Source organism: Chionomys nivalis, chromosome 5, assembly GCF_950005125.1.
Source record: "Chionomys nivalis chromosome 5, mChiNiv1.1, whole genome shotgun sequence".
In the NCBI taxonomy this organism is placed as follows: Eukaryota; Metazoa; Chordata; class Mammalia; order Rodentia; family Cricetidae; genus Chionomys; species Chionomys nivalis.
The window spans coordinates 83,752,704-83,771,513 of record NC_080090.1 but is presented as its reverse complement, the minus strand read 5'-3'; the positions used below and the strand labels follow the sequence as shown (position 1 = coordinate 83,771,513).

Here is an 18,810-nt window from a genome sequence, read left to right as displayed (position 1 = left end):
AGTCCCATACAGAGCTGGGTATATAGGAAGCAAGTTGTTCTGATGACGAGGAATCAAGAGATAGCGGCCCGAAAGTTTTATGCCCAGTATATCACTGTTTTTTGAGATGGGACTCTCCATGTACCCTAGGCCGGCCTGGAACTCAGAGATCCACCTGCTTCTGGGATTAAAGGTGTGTACGGCGCCCAGCTATCCAGCATCTCCTAAACCAACACAACATTTTGTTTTCAAAGCAAAGGATGAACATGTGGCCCTATCTTTCACTTCTTGCCCTGTGAAATGATTCATGCTGATTACACAATCCTTCTCATATATAGTTCATTTCAAGTGAGATGAGGGGTTGGCATAAACATGCATTATCTGAAGTATGCTCAGTATGAAAGGCAGAACTCTATAACTTTAAAAGGAAATGTTAAGTCCCAGGAACCTTTTATTGTCTGAATAACTGTACACAAAATACCAGGCAGAGGAGTCCTGAAGGAAATGATGGCCAAGTTTCACTGTTATTTGCCCATTGGTCCTTTATCTTCTAAGTATGTGTATATATACGCTCTTTAAATGCATTAGACATTTATTCTGATCACAAATGCAATCCACGTGTGAATAAATAAACTCAGTATCTTTTCTCCCCTCTGAGTCTCGTTTAAATAGAAAAATGTACTAAATGTCTCTTCATGGCCCGCTTGGCCACAGTGCCCCACCTACGGCTTTAAAGAGACTGTAACTTGATCTTCTGAAACCCTACTGAACTCCAGTCCACTCAGGCACAGGACTCCTGGGAAGGATGTCCTACTGATACTGTCGGTAGTCTCCGAAGGGTGAGGGTGGCAGTTGGCTTGACGGTGGCAGCTGCGAGTGGTCTTCTGCAAACTGAGGGCCTGAAATTGAGATGCAAAAGGCATCCGATTAGGAAGTAGAAAAGAAATGAATCAACTTAAAAGTTACTGCTACACCACAACTGTAGTTGGAGTTTCTTTGTAATCTCATATTCCCACCAGAGGTCTGCAGACCCTTTAGATTTATCACAGGACAGACTGACCTCCCGGTGTTCTAGAAAGGACAGCCAGGAAAGTCAGATGGATTTGTAACAAAAATAAAATAAAATAAAAATTAGTGGGTTGTGTTGTTGTTTTGATTGCTATGTGGTCTCCCTTAGAGCAGGCAGGCCTTGAACTTGCTACATAGGATTACAGGTATGCACACCACCCCAGTTTATGTGTTGCTGAAGAGTAAACCCAGGGTTCTGTGTATGCTACTCAAATACTCACTCTACCAACTGAGTTATGTCCTCAGCCCCAGTTTAAAGCAAATGCTATAGTAAGTTTCTCTGGGTCAAGACTGGAAGAGGAAAAAAAAAATTCTACTATTTCTTAATACAGCTAAAAAAAAATATATGTGAGTATGTGCGCACACCAGAGTGCAGAAGCCAAAGGAAGCAGAAAGGCTGGAGTTCCAGGCGGCTGTGAGCTGCCATGTGCATACTGAGAGGAGATCCTTGGTCTTCTGCAGAAGCAGCAAAGGGCTCTTAATCACAGAGTCATCTCTCCAGTCCCACTGTATACAATTCTAAAAAAGTTTAAAATTGCTTTATTTATCTGCATGTGTGTCGATGTACATGTATGCGGGTACCATGGAAGTCAGAGGAGGGGGCTGGATCCCCTGGAACTGGAATGAGAGAATGTTGTGAGCCCTGCAATGTGAATGCTAGGAATTGAACTTGGGTCCTCTGAAAGAATAGCAAGCACTCTTAACCACTGAACTAACTCTCCTGCCCCTCCTGACACATATTTTAGTAGCCATTTAAAATTATGTTGACAATCCAGGTGGTAGTGGCACATGCCTATAATCCCAGTACTTGGGAGGCAGAAGCAGATGGATCTTTGTGAGTTCCAGGTCAGTCTGGTCTACAAAGTGAGTTCCAGGACAGCCAGAGCTGTTGACAAAACTTAAACAACCCTAGGTATGTTTCTGTTTCTGCTGTTGTTCTGGCAGCACTAGGGGTAAAACCAGGGCCTCTGTAAAGCTCAACCCCTTACCACTAAGTTACAACCCCTTAGTTATGTTTAACAGAACTCATCAACCCAACTTAAATAATAACAAATGTGTTGAGGACCATCTCAAAATGACCTTGAACTTTGTTTTAACTTTATTTACTTATTTATTATTATGTGTATGAGTGTTTTGCTTATATGTCTGTGTATTATATGTATGTCTCATGCCCTCCAAGGCCAGAAGAGGGCACTGATCCTATGGAACAAGAGTTGCAGACAGTTGTGAGCTGCCATGCGGATGCGGGGAATTGAACTTCAATCCTCTGGAAAAGCAGCCAATACTCTTAGAAGTTGAACCACGTCTCCAGTGCCCCTTGTTTAACTCTTAAAAACAAACCCAACCACCCCACAACTATCTTATAGTCTCATGTAGCCCTAGTTGGTTTTATATTTGTTATGTAGCAGAGGCTAGCCTTGAATCTGTGCTGAGATTACTAGCTTGTACCATGCCTGGCCAAAAGTACATCTCCTGTCTAAAAATAACATATACCATTTTTAGGTGACGTCTATATAAATGGTGAGATTTGATTACTAGAAAGGAGACTCAGTGGAATAAGATTAAGTTTTTGTTACATATAGTTCTGAATGTCTGAAAATATGAAACTGTTATTATATACTAACATGATCAAAACTAAGTAATTAGAATGTGACCACCATAATAGTGCAAACTCAAAAGAAATGATTAAAAAACAATGTAAAGTAAGATATCTATATCAACCCACTGAAATCTACAGAGGAGTGTGCTCATAAATCGTGCAAAGATCATAGCTCTCCCTTGGTGCCTCAGGGAAATCAAATCTAGCAGTATGGTCTATTTCTTGCTCTGCAACTGAGTTTTATCCATGCTCCAAATAATTTTCAACATGTTTTATTATTCTTCCTATTCCCTTCCCCAAATGCCAAGTCAAGGTTTAGTATGTGTGTGGGTCTATAAGTGTGTGTATATATGTGTGTATGTGTGTGTGTATGTGTGTATGTGTGTGTGTCCATGGGTGGCTTCTCAGGAGCCCTCTACTTCATTTTAAGACTCGTTTCATTATTACTATTTTTTAAAGATTTATTTATTAATTACGTATACAGTGTTCTGCCTGTATGTTTTTCTACAGGCCAGCAGAGGGCACCAGATCTCATTACAGATAGTTGTGAGCCACCATGTGGTTGCTGGGAATTGAACTCAGAACCTCTGGAAGAGCAACCAGTGCTCTCAACTGCTGAGATATCTCTCCAGCCCCTGTTATGTATTTTTTGAGATATGGTCTCATTGTGTGGTCCTGTCTTTCCTGGAACTCACTAGATAGAGCAGGCTGACCTCAAACTCAGATATCTGCCTACCTTCCAAGTACTAGGATTAAAGGCATGTGCCATCATGACCAGTTTTAAGATTTTATTTTGAGACAGGGTTTCTCTGCATAGCTTTGGAGCCTGTCCTGGCACTCACTCTGTAGCAGACTGGCCTTGAACCCACAGAGATCCGCCTATCTCTGCCTCCCAAGTGTGTGTGCCACCACCGCCCAGCCTTATTTTTATTTCAGTGTGTACGTGCACGCATGTGCCCTCCAGGGTCCAGATGAGGCTTTTGGAGCCCCTGGAGCTGCAGTTAGAGCTGCCTGGTGTGAATGCTGACAACTGAGTCATGTCGTCTACAACAATGGGAGGAACTCATAACAATTGTGTTGATCTCTTAAAAGGTCCTCCAATGGCCTAGAACTTGTTACCCTTCCATGAGATCCAGAGTGCTGGGATTACAGGCATGTGTCACCTCGCCTGAAATGTGTTCTGGGACCAAGCTCATGTGAGGATGAGGTAACAGCATGACTAACTCCTTATTGCGCCAGCACCAGAATCCTTTTGTCTATATGCTTCCTTCTAATGGCCAAGGGTTATTTCCATTTACTCACTGAATGCTGAGATAAAACCTGAACATTCGTGAGCAGACAGTCGCCCACGCCCATCAAGTGGTTATGCAAATCCACAATTCTGCCTCTCACTTTCCCAGAACTAATCTGATCCCCACCCAAACTCGAGTCTAGTTTATAGTCTTTTCTTTTACTTTAGTTTTTCAGGACAGGGTTTCTCTGTGCCTGCCTCTATCTCCTGAGTGCTGGAATTTAAGGCATTTGTCATCATGCCTGGCCTATTTTATATTCTTGAAAGCAAGTAATATTTTTTGGGTAGGATAATCTTCCAAGTCTGTTGTCGGTCTTAGATCCCTAGAATGTAAGCCCTTGAGGTCAGAAATTGTCTACCTCCCTCTTCTACTGTCAGCTACCATCATCACCACGTAGCTTTCAAATGATCACAAACTTCTCAAAATAAATAAATGAACACTAATAAATCTTGAAGTCTACAAAGGAAGACAAACACCAAAAAAATCAAGTAGCCAAAGCATTTTGTCACAAGTTGTCTATAAACATGATGATTATAGGCCTACTACTTTAAAATACTTTTAGTTTTTGTCTATGTGTATATGCATGAATCTGCTTGTATGTTAACCATGTATGTATAGAGCCTGTGGAGGCCAGAAGAGGTCATCAGATCTGCTTGAAACTAGAGAGGAGTTACAGGCAGTTGTGAATGAATGAGTGGATACAGGGAACAGAACCTGGATCCTCTGCAAATGTGGCAAGTGCTGGGAACTCCTGAGCCATCTCGCTAGCCTCCATCATGTCTCTCTTCTTTTTCTTTTTCTTTTTTTTCTGAGACAGGGTTTCTCTGTGGTTTTGGAGCCTGTCCTGTCTAGCTCTTGTAGACCAGGCTGGCCTCGAACTCACAGAGATCCACCTGCCTCTGCCTCCCAAATGCTGGGATTAAAGGCATGTGCCACCACCACCCAGCTCACCCATTATGTCATTTGGGCTTATCATAGGTTCAAGCATAACATGTTAATAACACAGTAGAAATCACAAACTACTCCATTTTACCAAACAAAAACATTCTTCCTTAATGTCAGGAAGCCAGTCCCATGCGTATTAACCTGAGCATTAAGGAGAGAAAGGACTTACCATTGGGAAACTGTGCAGAGGCAAACCTTGTCAACAAGATACCAGCTCCTTCAATTAAAGCTAGGAGAATGCCTCCCATGGCAGCCGACCCCACCATGGCGACGGGTCCATCTGCAGACATTAATAACAAAGATTACTTTAAGGCAAAGGGCTATCCATAAACTTATGTTCCTCTCATTCTCAAACTCTTCCACTGCCCAAGACCTACAGTCAGCAAACAGCGGAGAGGTCAGCTCCGGCCCACAGCCTGCTTTTTAAATAAAGCTGTGATGATTTGAATGAGATGGCCCCATAGGCTCGTATGCATGAAAACTCGGTCCCCAGGTAGTAGAACCCTTTGGAAAGGATTAGGTGGTGTGCTCTTGTTGGAGGTGTGTCACTGAGGGTGGGCTTTAAGATTTCAAAAGACTTGCACCACCCCCTGCCTCCTGCTTGCGGACTGAGATGTAAGCTCTGGGATGCTGCTCCAGTCACCTGCCATCTCCTACCCCTGCTCCACCACCAAGCATTCCAACCCGCGGAAACTGTGAGCCCCAAATAAACTTTCTTCTGGTGCCTTATCACAGCAACAGAAAAGGAACCAATTTAAAAGCTATATCGGACAAAGCCATGTTCTTGCTTGCATGCCTTAATAACATCACATAGTTAGTGCATTGGTGGGGTGGCTCACGCCTTTAATTTCAGCACCAAGAAGCAGAGGCAGGCAGGCCTCCATGAGTCTGAGGACAGCCTAGTAAGTTCTAGGCAAGACAAAGTTAAATAGTAAGACCCTGTCTCAAAACAAAACAGCAACAAAACAACAAGATCATGTAGTCCGTAAGTATAAAATATTTATTTCTGGACAGCCAAATGGCTCATTAGGTAAAGGTATTTCCTGCCAAGCCTACTGACCTGAGTTCAATACTGGGACCCACAAGGCAGAAGGAAAGAATCATTCTACAAATCGTTCTCTGACTTCTACATGTAGTGTGTATGAACTCTTGTACTCATGTGCACACACACAAACAAATTAAATTAATGCAATAGAGAAAATTAATTTACTATTAATGCCTGGACTTTTTCAAGAAAAAGTTTAAAACGTCTAGTCTAAACCCAAAGGAATTCACCTGCTCTTTCCTCAAGGCCCAAGGATGATCTTTATGCCTCACAGTTGTGTGTGGCAGACAGTGCTAATTCAAGATAGCTTAGAAAACCCCAGCACGGGGAGTCTGGCATTCTACCAGCGACACGAGTAATAAATGGCCAGTGTTCCAACCACTGTATCACACCAGCAAGAATTTATGCCCCTAGGTCATTCTGAGCTAGGGAGGAAGTTCGAGGCCATTCTGGATTTCATGAGACCCTGTCACCAAACAAGCAGGGGGCTGGTGAGATGGAATCAGTAGGTATAGGCACTGAATTCAACTCCTGGAACCCAAGTGGTAGCAGAGAAGTAACTTCTGCAAATTGTCCTTTGACCTCATTTAGCACATGTGCCCACCCACACACCAGTAAATAATGTATTAATAATAAATTAAAAAAAATCCAGTCCTTTATTCCTTTACTCTTACTTTTTTTTAAGATTTATTTATTATGTATACAACATTCTGCCTCCATGTATGCTGACACACCAGAAGAGGGCGCCAGATCTCATTACAGATGGTTGTGACCCACCATGTGGTTGCTGGGAATTGAACTCACGACCTGTGGAAGATCAGCCGGTTGCTTAACCTCTGAGCCATCTCTCCAGCCCCTACTCTTACTTTCAAATCACCATAAATATTTATTCTATACCAAATCAGGCAATTCTCAGTTTCATGCACTGCAGATTTGAATAATTTTGTTTTGTTTTTTTGAGACAGGAATTCTCTGTGCAGTTCGGAACGCACTCTGTAGAACACACCTGCCTTGAATTCAGCAATCTGCCTGCCTCTGCTTCCTGAGTGCTGGAACTAAAGACAAGTTTCATTAATTAAAGGCAGATGAGGTTGCTCCAAAAACCCGACTCCCACTGGTATGTCCAAATGACGGTTTATTTAATAGACTGAGTAGTTCAATGTAAGGCACCTGCCTACCATGTCCAAGGCCCAGGACCAATCCTCAGTGCTGCAGAAGACAAAGAGTGAAGCAATGCTCACTTACTTCTTGCTGCCAGGATGGCTCCTGTTAAGGCACCGCTAGTGATGGAGTTCCAGGGATCTTCTTTGCCTCTTATCTGAACCATACTACAGTCAATCATAGAAAACAGTCCTCCCCAAACTGCAAAGCTACCTGTTTTGTAAATAAAACAAAACACACAAAACAACTAGTTCAGATTTCTTTTGTGCCTTACTGTTATATTATTATTAATATCACAGTCAAGTATGTTTGCTTTGAAGCCAGCCCTGGTTATTTAACGAGTATATTAAATCTAGGAGAGAGAAGAGGAAGATTCACCTCCTAGAGAGTCTACACCCATGCTCTCAGTATGCCTCTCTTTCTACTAACCATTGTGCTCAAGTTTATATTAAAGAATCTTGGGGCTCGAGAAATAACTCAGTGATGAAAAGCGCTAGCTGCTCTTGCAGAAGACTTGAGTTCGGGTCCCATCACCCACATCTGTTAGCTCACAATCATCTGTAACCTCAGCTCCAGGGATCTGATGCCTTCTTCTGGCCTCCACAGGACCTACATACGTGTGGCAGACACAGAAATTCATGAATACAACATAAATAAAAATTAATCCCGAGAAAAATTTAAATAAGATCTCTAACTCTTCTGGGGGAAGGGACAGCAAGGAGCTGGATTAGGTCAGTGGTGGAACTCTTGCCCAGCATGTGCAAAGGCCTGGCTTCAATCCCCAGCACCATAAACAAGTTAAACGAACGTGCATAAGATAAGCCTAAAGGAAGATGCAAATGGTTAAAATCACAGAAATCACTCCTTTAGAATAGAGCATCTTTGTTTAAACAATGTTTCCGTATTTCAAACCAAAGGCTCCTGCTTCCTCTCTCTCCTAACTCAGCTTTCTCACCTTCCCTTTCTTCATCAATGTCACAGGGCACCTACTCTGACAATCACCACAGAGCACAGAGAAAGCCAGTGCTCTGGACCATATTACGCACATGCTGCGGAGGCAAATGAACCTAGTTGGAGCCAGGGAATGCTGGGGAGTTAGACTTAGGAGGCCTAGTCACTTTTTATTTATCCTCTAAATCAGTGATTCTCAACTGGGGATCGAGTCTCCTTTGGTGGCTGTGCATCAGATAGCAGCAAAATTACAGTTACTAAAGCGTTGAAGCATTAGGAAGGTTGAGAGTTGCTGCTCTAAAATCTCAGTACGGAGGGAAACAGGACGCTAACAAGAACAACAAACTGGGCTCCAACAAACGTCTGAAGCACATCACTCCACAGGCTTCCTCCAGATCTCACGTGTTCAGGACCAGCTGAGTACAGCAGGAGCCCCTCATCTTTGGTCCAATATTAGGGATCTCATCCTTGGAATGGAGAGATGGCTTAGGGTTTAAGAGGACTGGCTGCTCTTCCAGGACTCAGGTTCCCTTCCCAGCACCCACATGGCAGCTCACACCCATCTGTATTTCCAGCTCTAGGGGATCCAGATCTGCTTCTGGCCTCTGTGGGCACCAGGCACACAGTTAGTATATGTACACATACAAGCAAACCACAAAATTAAAAACCCCGAAACCTCAAAACTTGTCATTCAGGGTCAGAGTGCTTGCTAAGACAGCACTTATTCCCAAGAAACAGGGCCAGTGAGATGGCTCAGGGGTAAGAGTACCAAGCACAATGACCTGGGAACCCACACGGTGGAAAGAGAACAGACTCTTACAAGTTGCTCTCTGAGCTACACACACATGCATGCATGCACGCACACACCCTCCCCCCTTGCCAAATAAGTAATAATGTAATACAAGAAAGAAACGTATACAGGCCACTTTTGTGCCTGGTGCCCAAGGCCAGAAGTGGCCCTAGATCCCCTAGAGCTGGAAACAGACTGGTGTACAGATATCATGTGCGTGCTGGTAATGGAACCCGAGTCCTCTGAAAGAGCAGTCAATGCTCTTACCCCCCAAACCATCTCTCTAGCCCAAATAATGAGTCTTTACCACGACTTAGGAAAAATAGTCAACTCTGATTTGATGTCATATCTTATGTGAACATAATTTCCATACACATATTTGGCCATTTCCTTTCTACTAGTTACCGAGTAACCAAGTTTTATAATTGCTGTGTTTTTATAATCTTCTGATATTTTGCACTGATTTCTGCACAATTCTTAATGTTATCCTTGGAGAACCCAAACAGTTAAACTGGTCTCTCTGACCTTTACATCACATTTCTCTTCAGCATTATGCTATCCTAGAAACCACCATTTCTGTCACTAGAAATCTGAGCTACACAGCCCTTCTAGAAAAGGGGGGTTGTGCTGGCTAGTCTTATGGCAACTTGACACGAGGAAATCTCAATTGAGAAAAAGGCCTCCATAAGACTCAGATATAATGTGTTTTCTTAACTAGTGATTGATGGGGAGGGCCCAGCCCACTGTGGGTGGTCCCACCCCTGGGCCGGTGGTCCTGGGTTCTATAAGAAAGTAGGTTTGAGCTGGGTGGTGGTGGTGCATGCCTTGAATCCCAGTACTCGGGAGGCAGAGGCAGGCAGATCTCTGTGAGTTCGAGGCCAGGTAGTCTACAGAGCTGGTTCCAGGACAGCCAGGGCTACAGAAACCCTGTCTTAAAAAAAACAAAAAAGAACCCCCAAGACAAATAAAATTTTAAAAAACATAATTCAACTTAACTTTCCAAACAAAGCATCAATCCAAAAAAAAAAAAAAAAAAAACCTTACAGACATACTAAGACAAGCAGAGTAAATGAAAATCACTAATATAAGAAAAGAAAAAGAAAAAAAATAATTTGCTGACTGAACTCCTGTAATCTTGGCACACAGGACCTTGAGTTTGAGTTCAGTATGGGGACAAATGAAGAAAGGGAAGTCAGACGGACAGGAGGGCAGACAGATATAGCCAGCCTCGAGTTCAAGTAAGCAGAAAAAGTCTGAATAAATGGAAACATTCTTCTTACCTCCCAATTGTGGAGCCCTGGTTTTAATAGCTGTTAAACTCCCTCGGAGTCTGTGGTTTACTCCCTATAACAAAAACAAAAGGAAATGGTCTAAAATGTAATAAATTGGGGACTGGAGAGATGGCTTAGTGGTTGAGAACACTTGCTGCTCTTCCAGAGAACCCAGGTTTGATTCCCAGCATCTTACAAGGTAATTCACAATAGTCTGTAACTCCAGTTCCAGAAGATCCAATGCTACCTTCCAGCCTCTGTGGGCACCAGGAATGCACATGGTATGTAGACATACATGCAGGCAAAACATCTACATACATAAAATAAATTAGGGCTGGAGAGATGGCTCAGTGGTTAAGAGTACTTACTGCTCTTCCAGAGGACCCAGGTTCAATTCTTAGCACCCACATGGTAGCTCACAACTGTCTGTATGTAATTCCAGTTCTAGGGATTTTATCCATGGGCATCAGGCACCAAGCAATGCATAGACATACATGCAGGCAAAACAACCCCCACCTCCCCACACACAAAATAATAAAATCATATATAATAAGTGTGCTATATTTCTAACCCACCAATGCACCCATAAATATCAACCAGCCCTGGCTTCCAGTGAAGATAAAATAAGACCAGTCACCCACTCACCACTGGAGAATTTCGAAAGCCTTTGAAGGCTTGAAAGATACCACCACCTATGGTACCCATGGTAAAGGCACCACCACAGTCGTCCACAATTCGCCAGGGGCTAGAAACAGGAAGGGGGAGAAAGATGACCTTATTTATCACTTATAAACCACAGAAACCCTAAAACTTTCTTTACTTAATAACTGAAGGGATATAACAGGTGGCAGTGTGGAGTCCACTGCAGCCAATATACTTTTAGGTTGTAAAATAGGGGCAGATATACTAAACACATATAACCACTCAGTCTCAAGTCCTCGAAGGCAGAAGGATTTAACAATCATCTCCCCCCTCCTCTCTTTTTGGCTATTTGAAACAGGGTTTCTCCGTGTAGTTTTGGAGCCTGTCCTGTACTCACTCTGTAGACCAGGCTGGCCTTGAACTCACAGAGATCCGCCTGCCTCTGCCTCCCAAGTGCTGGGATTAAAGGTATGCACCACCACCGCCTGGCTCAGCATTAAGTTTTAAAGCAGGAACCCAACAAAGATTCACTAGCTGCAGATACAGTGTTAAAAGTCTGAAGTTTCAGGATAACTAAGTTCAAAACAGCATTTTAAACTTTAGTTTGCATCAGATCCATTTAACACACTAGAATAACATCTAATAATTAGAAGTTAAATTTGTAAAGTCAACATCTAAATGTTGCACCCCAATTTACACAACGCTGAAACTTCAGTAATTTGATCGGGAGATCAGAACTTCTCCTCTAGGGATTTGGCTAGTATAGTATAGTATAGTCTGTATAGAACCTAGGACCTGACACACACAACATTTCCAGTCTTGCTAAGTCGGCTGTATTACTGTAAAGATTTATGTACGTTTCTCTTTTGTATATCACCCAAAGCCTATTTACACACACACACACACACACACACACACACACACACACACACACCCTAGGAACAGGGTAAACTCTGTTTCAGCCAACTCTCAGCAGAGCTGTAATTCCTCCACCATCTCTTCCAAATAAAAAGCTGGTCGTTCACCACTGGCACACATTGTCCACAAGGTTTCAAATCTAAATGAGTTGCGTGAAACGAACACTTAGTCTATAGTTTCTATAGGGTTCATATGCTCCTTGGGCAAGCACAGAGAGGTTTACTCAGGTTTATAAACAATTTCACAACAAACTCTAAAGTTGGCAAAGTAAAAGAAATTTCTCACTACATCAGACAGTCTCAGGAGACAAGCCCAGAACTGGGAGTGGTGGCACGCACTGGTAATCCCAGCACGTGGAAGAGGTCAGCCTAGGCTACATGGCAAACCCTGTCTTAACCCATAACCTTCGGTCCTTCCCTACAAAAAGACAAACACTATAGTGAGCTAGTCCATGGACAATCACTATAAGTACAAGAATGCATTTAAACCTACCATTATTGCCCACAAGAATCTGAATAATGACTTATTTTTCCTTGCGGATTCATAATCTTTTAACTTGACAAAAAGATTATGACTATCTCCTCTGAATTGTACAAATGAACAAAGGCTCAGACAGAAATTAAGTAGCTTGCCGCAAAACAAACAAGGAACTAGTAGAGCCAACTAAAAGCACAAATTTTGGGGCTCCAAACTCACCAAACTCTTTCCACTGTATTTATATAGCCTAAAGGATTCTGAGAGCACAAATGGGAAAAAGAAGCCTAAGACAACGATTAAACCCATATACTGTTTTAGCCAGTGCTGGTAGCCCTCCGAAGGAGGGTGTGGTCACAGAAGGATGAAGCATGTTTGAGGGTGGGAGCACAGAAACTCCCACCAAATAGTAACTGAAAAGTCCTGGGCAGGCACACAATCTGAGAAATACAGATTCTTTCTCATAATAAGCAAAAACAAAGCAAAACCAGATTAACCTAAATATCAAGGTTTAATTATTTGCTGTGATCCCCGAGGCTTTACTCTGCCAACTTGAGATTCAATAGCTATCGCACTAACTTACAGCTTATTTTTGCTATGCCTGATTTACTCATGATTGGTCTTTGAGCCAAGCACAGAGCCCTCACTTAATAAACGCTTGGTGAATGAAATTATTTCTGTTCATGGCTTTCCTGAGAACACTTCCTATTTGCCACTTTTCCTCCAGGAATTCCGCGCAGGAAATACCACCCCAGCCTACAAGGAGCTCATCCAGGCCCCTTGGCCTTTGGGTGAAATCTATGGTCTACTCTTCTGAAATGCCTCTTTATGAGGGCCCCTTTAACCATACAAATAAAGCCTCAAGTATGGCACTCAGAGATCTACATTCCCTTCGTCAATGTAGGACCTGGGCAAAGCGAAGTCTAGAGACGTGTCCAAGGTCACCTCAGCCGACAAAGGGGATCACTACTAATTGTCCCCGCACCAGACTGACAGCACCTGACCTAGAGAGGAGGTTCCAAGGCCACGAAGCCCAGCACTGGACCTCCTCGCTAGGCACAAGGTCACAGGGGTGCTGGGTCCCGGCACACTGCGCTGAAAGCCACCTGGTCACCCGCGCCCGCACCACCCACAGCTGCCAGCTCTCGGCGCTGAGCCGCGCGGAGCTGGGCTTGCACTTCGGACTCCGACCACGGCGGGCGGAGGGGGTGAAGGGACAACAACAAGGGCGGCTTGCCGCAGCTCACCACGGCTCCCTCGCGTACTCCTCCATCTTGGTTCCAGCCCGCGCGAGAGTACCGGGCACGCAGGACTTCCGGAAACTGATCTCTGTGGCGGAAGTGATCCCAGGAAAGGGCGTGTTACTGGGCGGGGATTGGATCATCGTTTCCTGTCGCTGCCAATAGCAGTCGAAACTATGTGTAGGTCGCGAGCGTGCAGTACTTCCTCTCCCCCAAATCGAGGATGGTTGCGAGGATAGGGGTACTGAGTGACAGAGTTCAGGTTAGCCTCGTGGCCTGGGATAAACGTAATATTATTCAGCCATGATTGCCCAAACTTCTTAAATACAGTACCGTTTGTTTTTCGAGACAAGGTATCTCTGTGTGACCCTGGATGTTCAGAAGCAATCTATGTAGACCAGGTTAGCCTAGAACTCACAGAGAGCCGCCTGCCTCTGCCTCCTGAGTGTGATTAAAGGCGTGCACCGCCACTGCCTTGCGGCTATTTTTTTAAAGTACTTTTGCTGTGAACTATTATTAACAGTGCTACTTAAATTTGCCATGAACAGTGAGTTTCGAGCAAATATTTGTTGCTTTTGTAGGGCAGAGCTTTAGAGTCATAGTACCTTGAATGTAATAGATGTGTTTCTTTTTTAATATTTTTTATTTCACACACTTACATATTTGTGTAAGGGAGCTAGTGGACACATGGAAGTCTGAGGACAACTTACCGAAGTCAGTTCTCACTTTCCATCCTGTGGGTCCCCAGGATCGAACTGAAGTTGTCAAGCAAGCACTTTCCCACCGAGTCATCGCGACAGCCTGAAAGAAGTGTTCATGAAATCGAGCTACGTGGATCGTTTCAGGGGCCATGACCTATTTGAGACCATTGATTTTTATTTGGGGGGGGGTCATTGATCTATATATCATTGGTCTATGTATCAAAGGACTGGGTCCTTTTCCTGGCCTCCCTCGCAAAGGATTTCTGAATCATGAGATATGTTTAAGCCAGAGGAAAGAACTAAAAACAATTCTAGTTGGTAAAAGCTTTGCCTAGCATGCAGAAAACCCTAAACCAAATCCCCGGCATCACATAAACAGGTATGGTGGCACTGGAAGGCAGCTAGCTGCTCAGGGTTATACCTCAGCCGAATATAGAGTTCAGTGCCAACCTGGGATATAGGAGAGTCGTTAAGGAAAAGAGAACAAAAGTATGGAGTTCCATCAGCCAACTTTTGGCTACTATCAGTACAACCCAGTTATGTGCCAGCTGTAAAGGGAGTCTCTCCATTCTGCCTTTTTTTTTTTTTAAATATTGTAGATATTTGGGGCTAGAGAGATAGTATATCAGTCAAGAGCACTGACTGCTTGCTCTTCTAGAGGACTGGGGTTTGACTTCCAGTGTCCACACAGCAACTTACAATTGTCTGTAGCTCCATTTCCAGGGGATCTAACACCCTCTTCTGGTCTCTGCAAACACTGGACCCACTTGGGATACACAGACATAATGCAGGCAAAATACCCATGGTTTTTCTTGTTTTTAAAGTATAGGTATTTTATGAGAAAAATCAATGTAATTAATAGACTACAGTGACAATTGAGGTGTTTTCCAAACTTTTGGAGATAAGTGCCAACTCTCCATAGAGCTTTAGAATAGCAGTAAAATGTCTCTAAAATCATCGTCTGAAGCTGGATGTGATGCATACCTGCAATCCCAGCACAGGAGAGGTGGAGACGAGAGGATTGCAAAGTTAAGCTCATCCCTACTTACAAAGCAAATTCAAGGCTATCCTGGACTGCCTAAAGCCCTCTCTCAAAACAAAATGAAACACAATCTGGCTAAATGGCTTAGTGAGTGAAAGTGCTTGCGACTGAGTGACTGAGTCTGCTGACTTGAGTCCCATCTTCAGAACCCACAGTGTGGAAGGAAGGAACCAGCTCCTATGTCCTGCCACTGCCGCGTTGTCATGGTACTCAAGTATACACACAACATGTTAACATTTTAATGAAATATGAGACGGGGTACTTTAGTATGTGAATTTAGATAAAAAAAAAAACAGTACTGGAGAGATGGCTCAAGATTCCTTCAAAATTTCTTGTTTGGATCCCCAGCACCCATGAAACAAGCCCAGCATCCTGCATGTGCCTGTAACTTCCGCTTCTAAGGCTCCAACACCTGCACATGTGTACATTCATACAAACACTTGCGCATATACTCACTGATACATATACACATACTTGTTTTGTTTTGAGACAGGGTTTTCTCTGTGTAGTCTTGGCTGTCCTGGAACTCACTTTCTACACCAGGCTGACCTTGAACTCAGGGAGATTCACCTGCTTCTGCCTCCCGGGTGCTGGGATTAAAGGCTTGCCTACCGCCTAGCCTGACTACTTTCTTTTGTTTCCCACAGAAGCTGTGTGTGTGTGCCAAGAGCCTCACAGGTCCTGGTGAGGTAAGTCATCAACTCACATTTAAGAGAGCTTTTTCTTGGCGCTGTCTTTGCTTCCTGGTCCTCAAGCGTCCACGTTATTCAAGCTTTCATTCCATACTCACTGGGCACTCTTCTGGATGCTATTTGACTTCTGAATAGACGCAGTCACCAGCATTGGTCAGGCTTGCAGAGAAACAGAACTAATAGTTGGTGGGTATGTAGATAGATAGGTAGATGATTTATAGATAGAAAGGCAGACAGACAGGATGCAGAATTGACACATGTGATTCCAGAGGCTGGGAAGACCCACAGTCTCTGTATCTGCAAACTGAAGACCCAGAAAATCTGGTATTGTAATTCCATCTGAAGATGGAGGCCTAAGAACCAGGAGAGCCAAAAGTGTAGATCCCCGACTGAAACAAAAATAAACTAGATTGGATGGCTCAATTAGCAGTGTGGAGGAACAGGGAGAATTCCTTTCTCCATCCTTTGTTCTGGGCCTAAAACATTATCTTGGATCCAAAGATAACCACCTGTTAGCATCGACCTCTGACAGGATTTTAGCCTGCTCTACAGCTTCTGGCTTTCCTCTTGAATCTTAGAAGTCTCTCTCCTCCCTCTAAGAGAGAATGTTTCAATTCAGAAGAAATGACACAAGGTACATGTGTGTCACACACAGTTATATGAAATGTAATGGCAAGTATTGTTAAATGCTTCCTGCATGTCTGATGCTGTTGCACTTTCCATACATGATTTAACATATTTAATGCCATGCTGATGGCACAGGCATGCAGATCCAGCTATTTGAGAGGCTGAGCCTGAGCAACATAGTAAGACCTTGTCTCAAAATTTTAAAAGTGAGTAGATGTGGTGGTGCATTCTTTTAATCCCAGCACTTAAAAGGCAGAGGCAAGTGGCCTGTGAGTTCGAGGCCAGCCTGGTCTACAGAGTGAGTTCCAGGACAGGCTTCAAAGATACAGAGAAACCCTAACTCGAAAAACCAACCAAACAACAAACAAAAAAGCCAAAAAAGTAATAAAATTTTAGGAAAACCAAGCAAACCAAAATAGGGTCTTCCAGATGGCTAAGAGAGTAAAGGATTTTGCTGCCAAGTCTGACAACCTGAGTTTGATCCCCAGAACCCACATGGTGGAAGGGGAGAACTGAGTTCCGCGAGTTCTGACCTCCACACGTGTGCGAGCACCTTGGCACTCGAGCTCCTGTGCACATAACTCATACATACAAACCAAATGGATAAGTGTGTCTTTAACTGTTAATAATGAACGATGCTGGTGAAGAAGAAATGGGCTGCAGACAGATCTCAGTAGTGAGGCCCTTGCCTGTCAGACACAAAGCCCTGAATTCAGTTCTCGGTGCCACATGAACAAGAAAGGAAATCTACTGAACTCCATAACTGTGAGTTGGTACTCATTCTTTTCCCCTAAAAGAAAGAGGTAAATACTTTGGGCTCCTACATTTTCCATTTCCAAAGGCTCAGAGAGGTTAAACAAGTTACACATGGTTACACGTCTCAGATTTGAGCCCAGTGTCATTTGACTCCAGAGTCTGCAGCTTTATCTGCCAGACTATACTGCCTCTCTGTATTCATGAGAATGTGACTTTCTTGGGGTTATCCACCTTCTTCAAGAGCCACTTAAGGACCGGCTTGGTGGTGCATGTCTTTTATACCAGCACTAGAGAGGCAGAGGCAGTGGCTCTCTTGAGCTTTTGCTCCCCCCCACCTCTTTTTTTTTTTTTTTTGCCTTTTTATACTGATTTGTTTTTTATTTCATGTGCATTGAAGTTTTGCCTGTATGATGGTGTTAGAGTCCTTGAAACCAAAGTTACAGGTAGTTGGAACTGCCATGTGGATGCTGGGAATTGAACCTGGGTCCTCTAGAAGGACGGTGTGGGTGCTGGGAATTGAACCTGGGTCCTCTAGAAGGACAGTGTGGGTGCTGGGAATTGAACCTGGGTCCTCTAGAAGGACGGTGTGGGTGCTGGGAATTGAACCTGGGTCCTCTAGAAGAACGGCCAGTGCTCTTACCTGAGCCATCTCTCCACTGCCACTGTTTTTTTTTTTTGTTTTGTTTTGTTTTGTTTTTAAAGACAGGGTTTCTCTGTGTAGCCCTGGCTGTCCTGGAACTTGCTATGAGGACCCTGCTGGCCTGGATTGCAGAGATCTACCAGCCCTCCATGTTCTGGGATTAAAGATGTGTGCCACCATGCCCAACTCTCCCATTAAGTCTCTTGTTCTCCCTAACTGTCCCTTTAGTCAGTCTTCATTCTCACTGTTGCCTAGAAAAGTATCTTCTGAAGTGGGGTGTAGTAGCACACCTTTAATCCCAACACTTGGGAGGCAGAGGCAGGCAGACCTCTGAGTTCCAGGACAGCCAGGGCTACACAGAGAAACTCTTATTTGAAAAATCAAAAGCGTTAGTATTCAGGCATCTGTTGTGGCCTGCCCTTAGGGTCCTGCCAGGCGACATCCTCAGCTGCAGTCACTAAGAGCACCTTCTGTGCACATTCGCGACTTCCCTTATAAAAGGGCCCTGCCCACCTCCCATCTCTCTCTCTCTTCTGCCACTCTTGTCTCCAGGGACCAGTCTTTGCCTCCCTCTCTGCCCCCTCTCTGTCCTTTTCCAATAAACCTCCTATGTAAGTCCTGTTGTATGGTGTGACTCCTTCCTGTTGTTTGCATCTTTCTTTACACAATACCTGACAAAGTACTGTGTGTGTGTGTGTGTGTGTATGGTAGTATCTAGATAAATTATTGAATGAATGAATGCGAATTGGGCAAGAGGGAATACCTGTATGTTTATTGAAGGTAGTTATTGCTGAAGGAAAGAAAACAAAAGAAAAAGGTGGTAGGCTAGAGGGGAAAGAACCCAGAACAAAGATAAGTATAGTAACACAGGCCTGGTATTGTATTATTGAAGCTCCAACTTCTCAAGAGGCTGAAACCAAAGGATCACAAGCTCAGGACTTGTCTGGGCTATGGGGTGAAGTCAAGGCCAGTCTG

At 43.8% G+C, this 18,810-nt stretch overlaps 1 protein-coding gene across 2 annotated transcripts; it reads right to left on the bottom strand.

Moving 5' to 3' along the window:
* Positions 1-394: 394 nt before the first annotated feature.
* Positions 395-13,454, bottom strand: Timm17a (translocase of inner mitochondrial membrane 17A). Of its 2 annotated transcripts, XM_057770075.1 has the most exons (6): positions 13,384-13,454; positions 10,748-10,847; positions 10,112-10,175; positions 7,175-7,303; positions 5,054-5,164; positions 395-878 (listed from the first exon to the last, which is right to left on the bottom strand). In XM_057770075.1, the coding sequence occupies exons 1-6, from the start codon at positions 13,407-13,409 to the stop codon at positions 790-792; spliced, it is 519 nt and encodes a 172-aa protein (XP_057626058.1). In that variant the 5' UTR covers positions 13,410-13,454; the 3' UTR covers positions 395-789. The 2 variants fall into 2 exon arrangements, with proteins under 2 accessions (XP_057626058.1, XP_057626059.1); XM_057770076.1 differs by lacking the exon at positions 7,175-7,303.
* Positions 13,455-18,810: the final 5,356 nt, after the last annotated feature.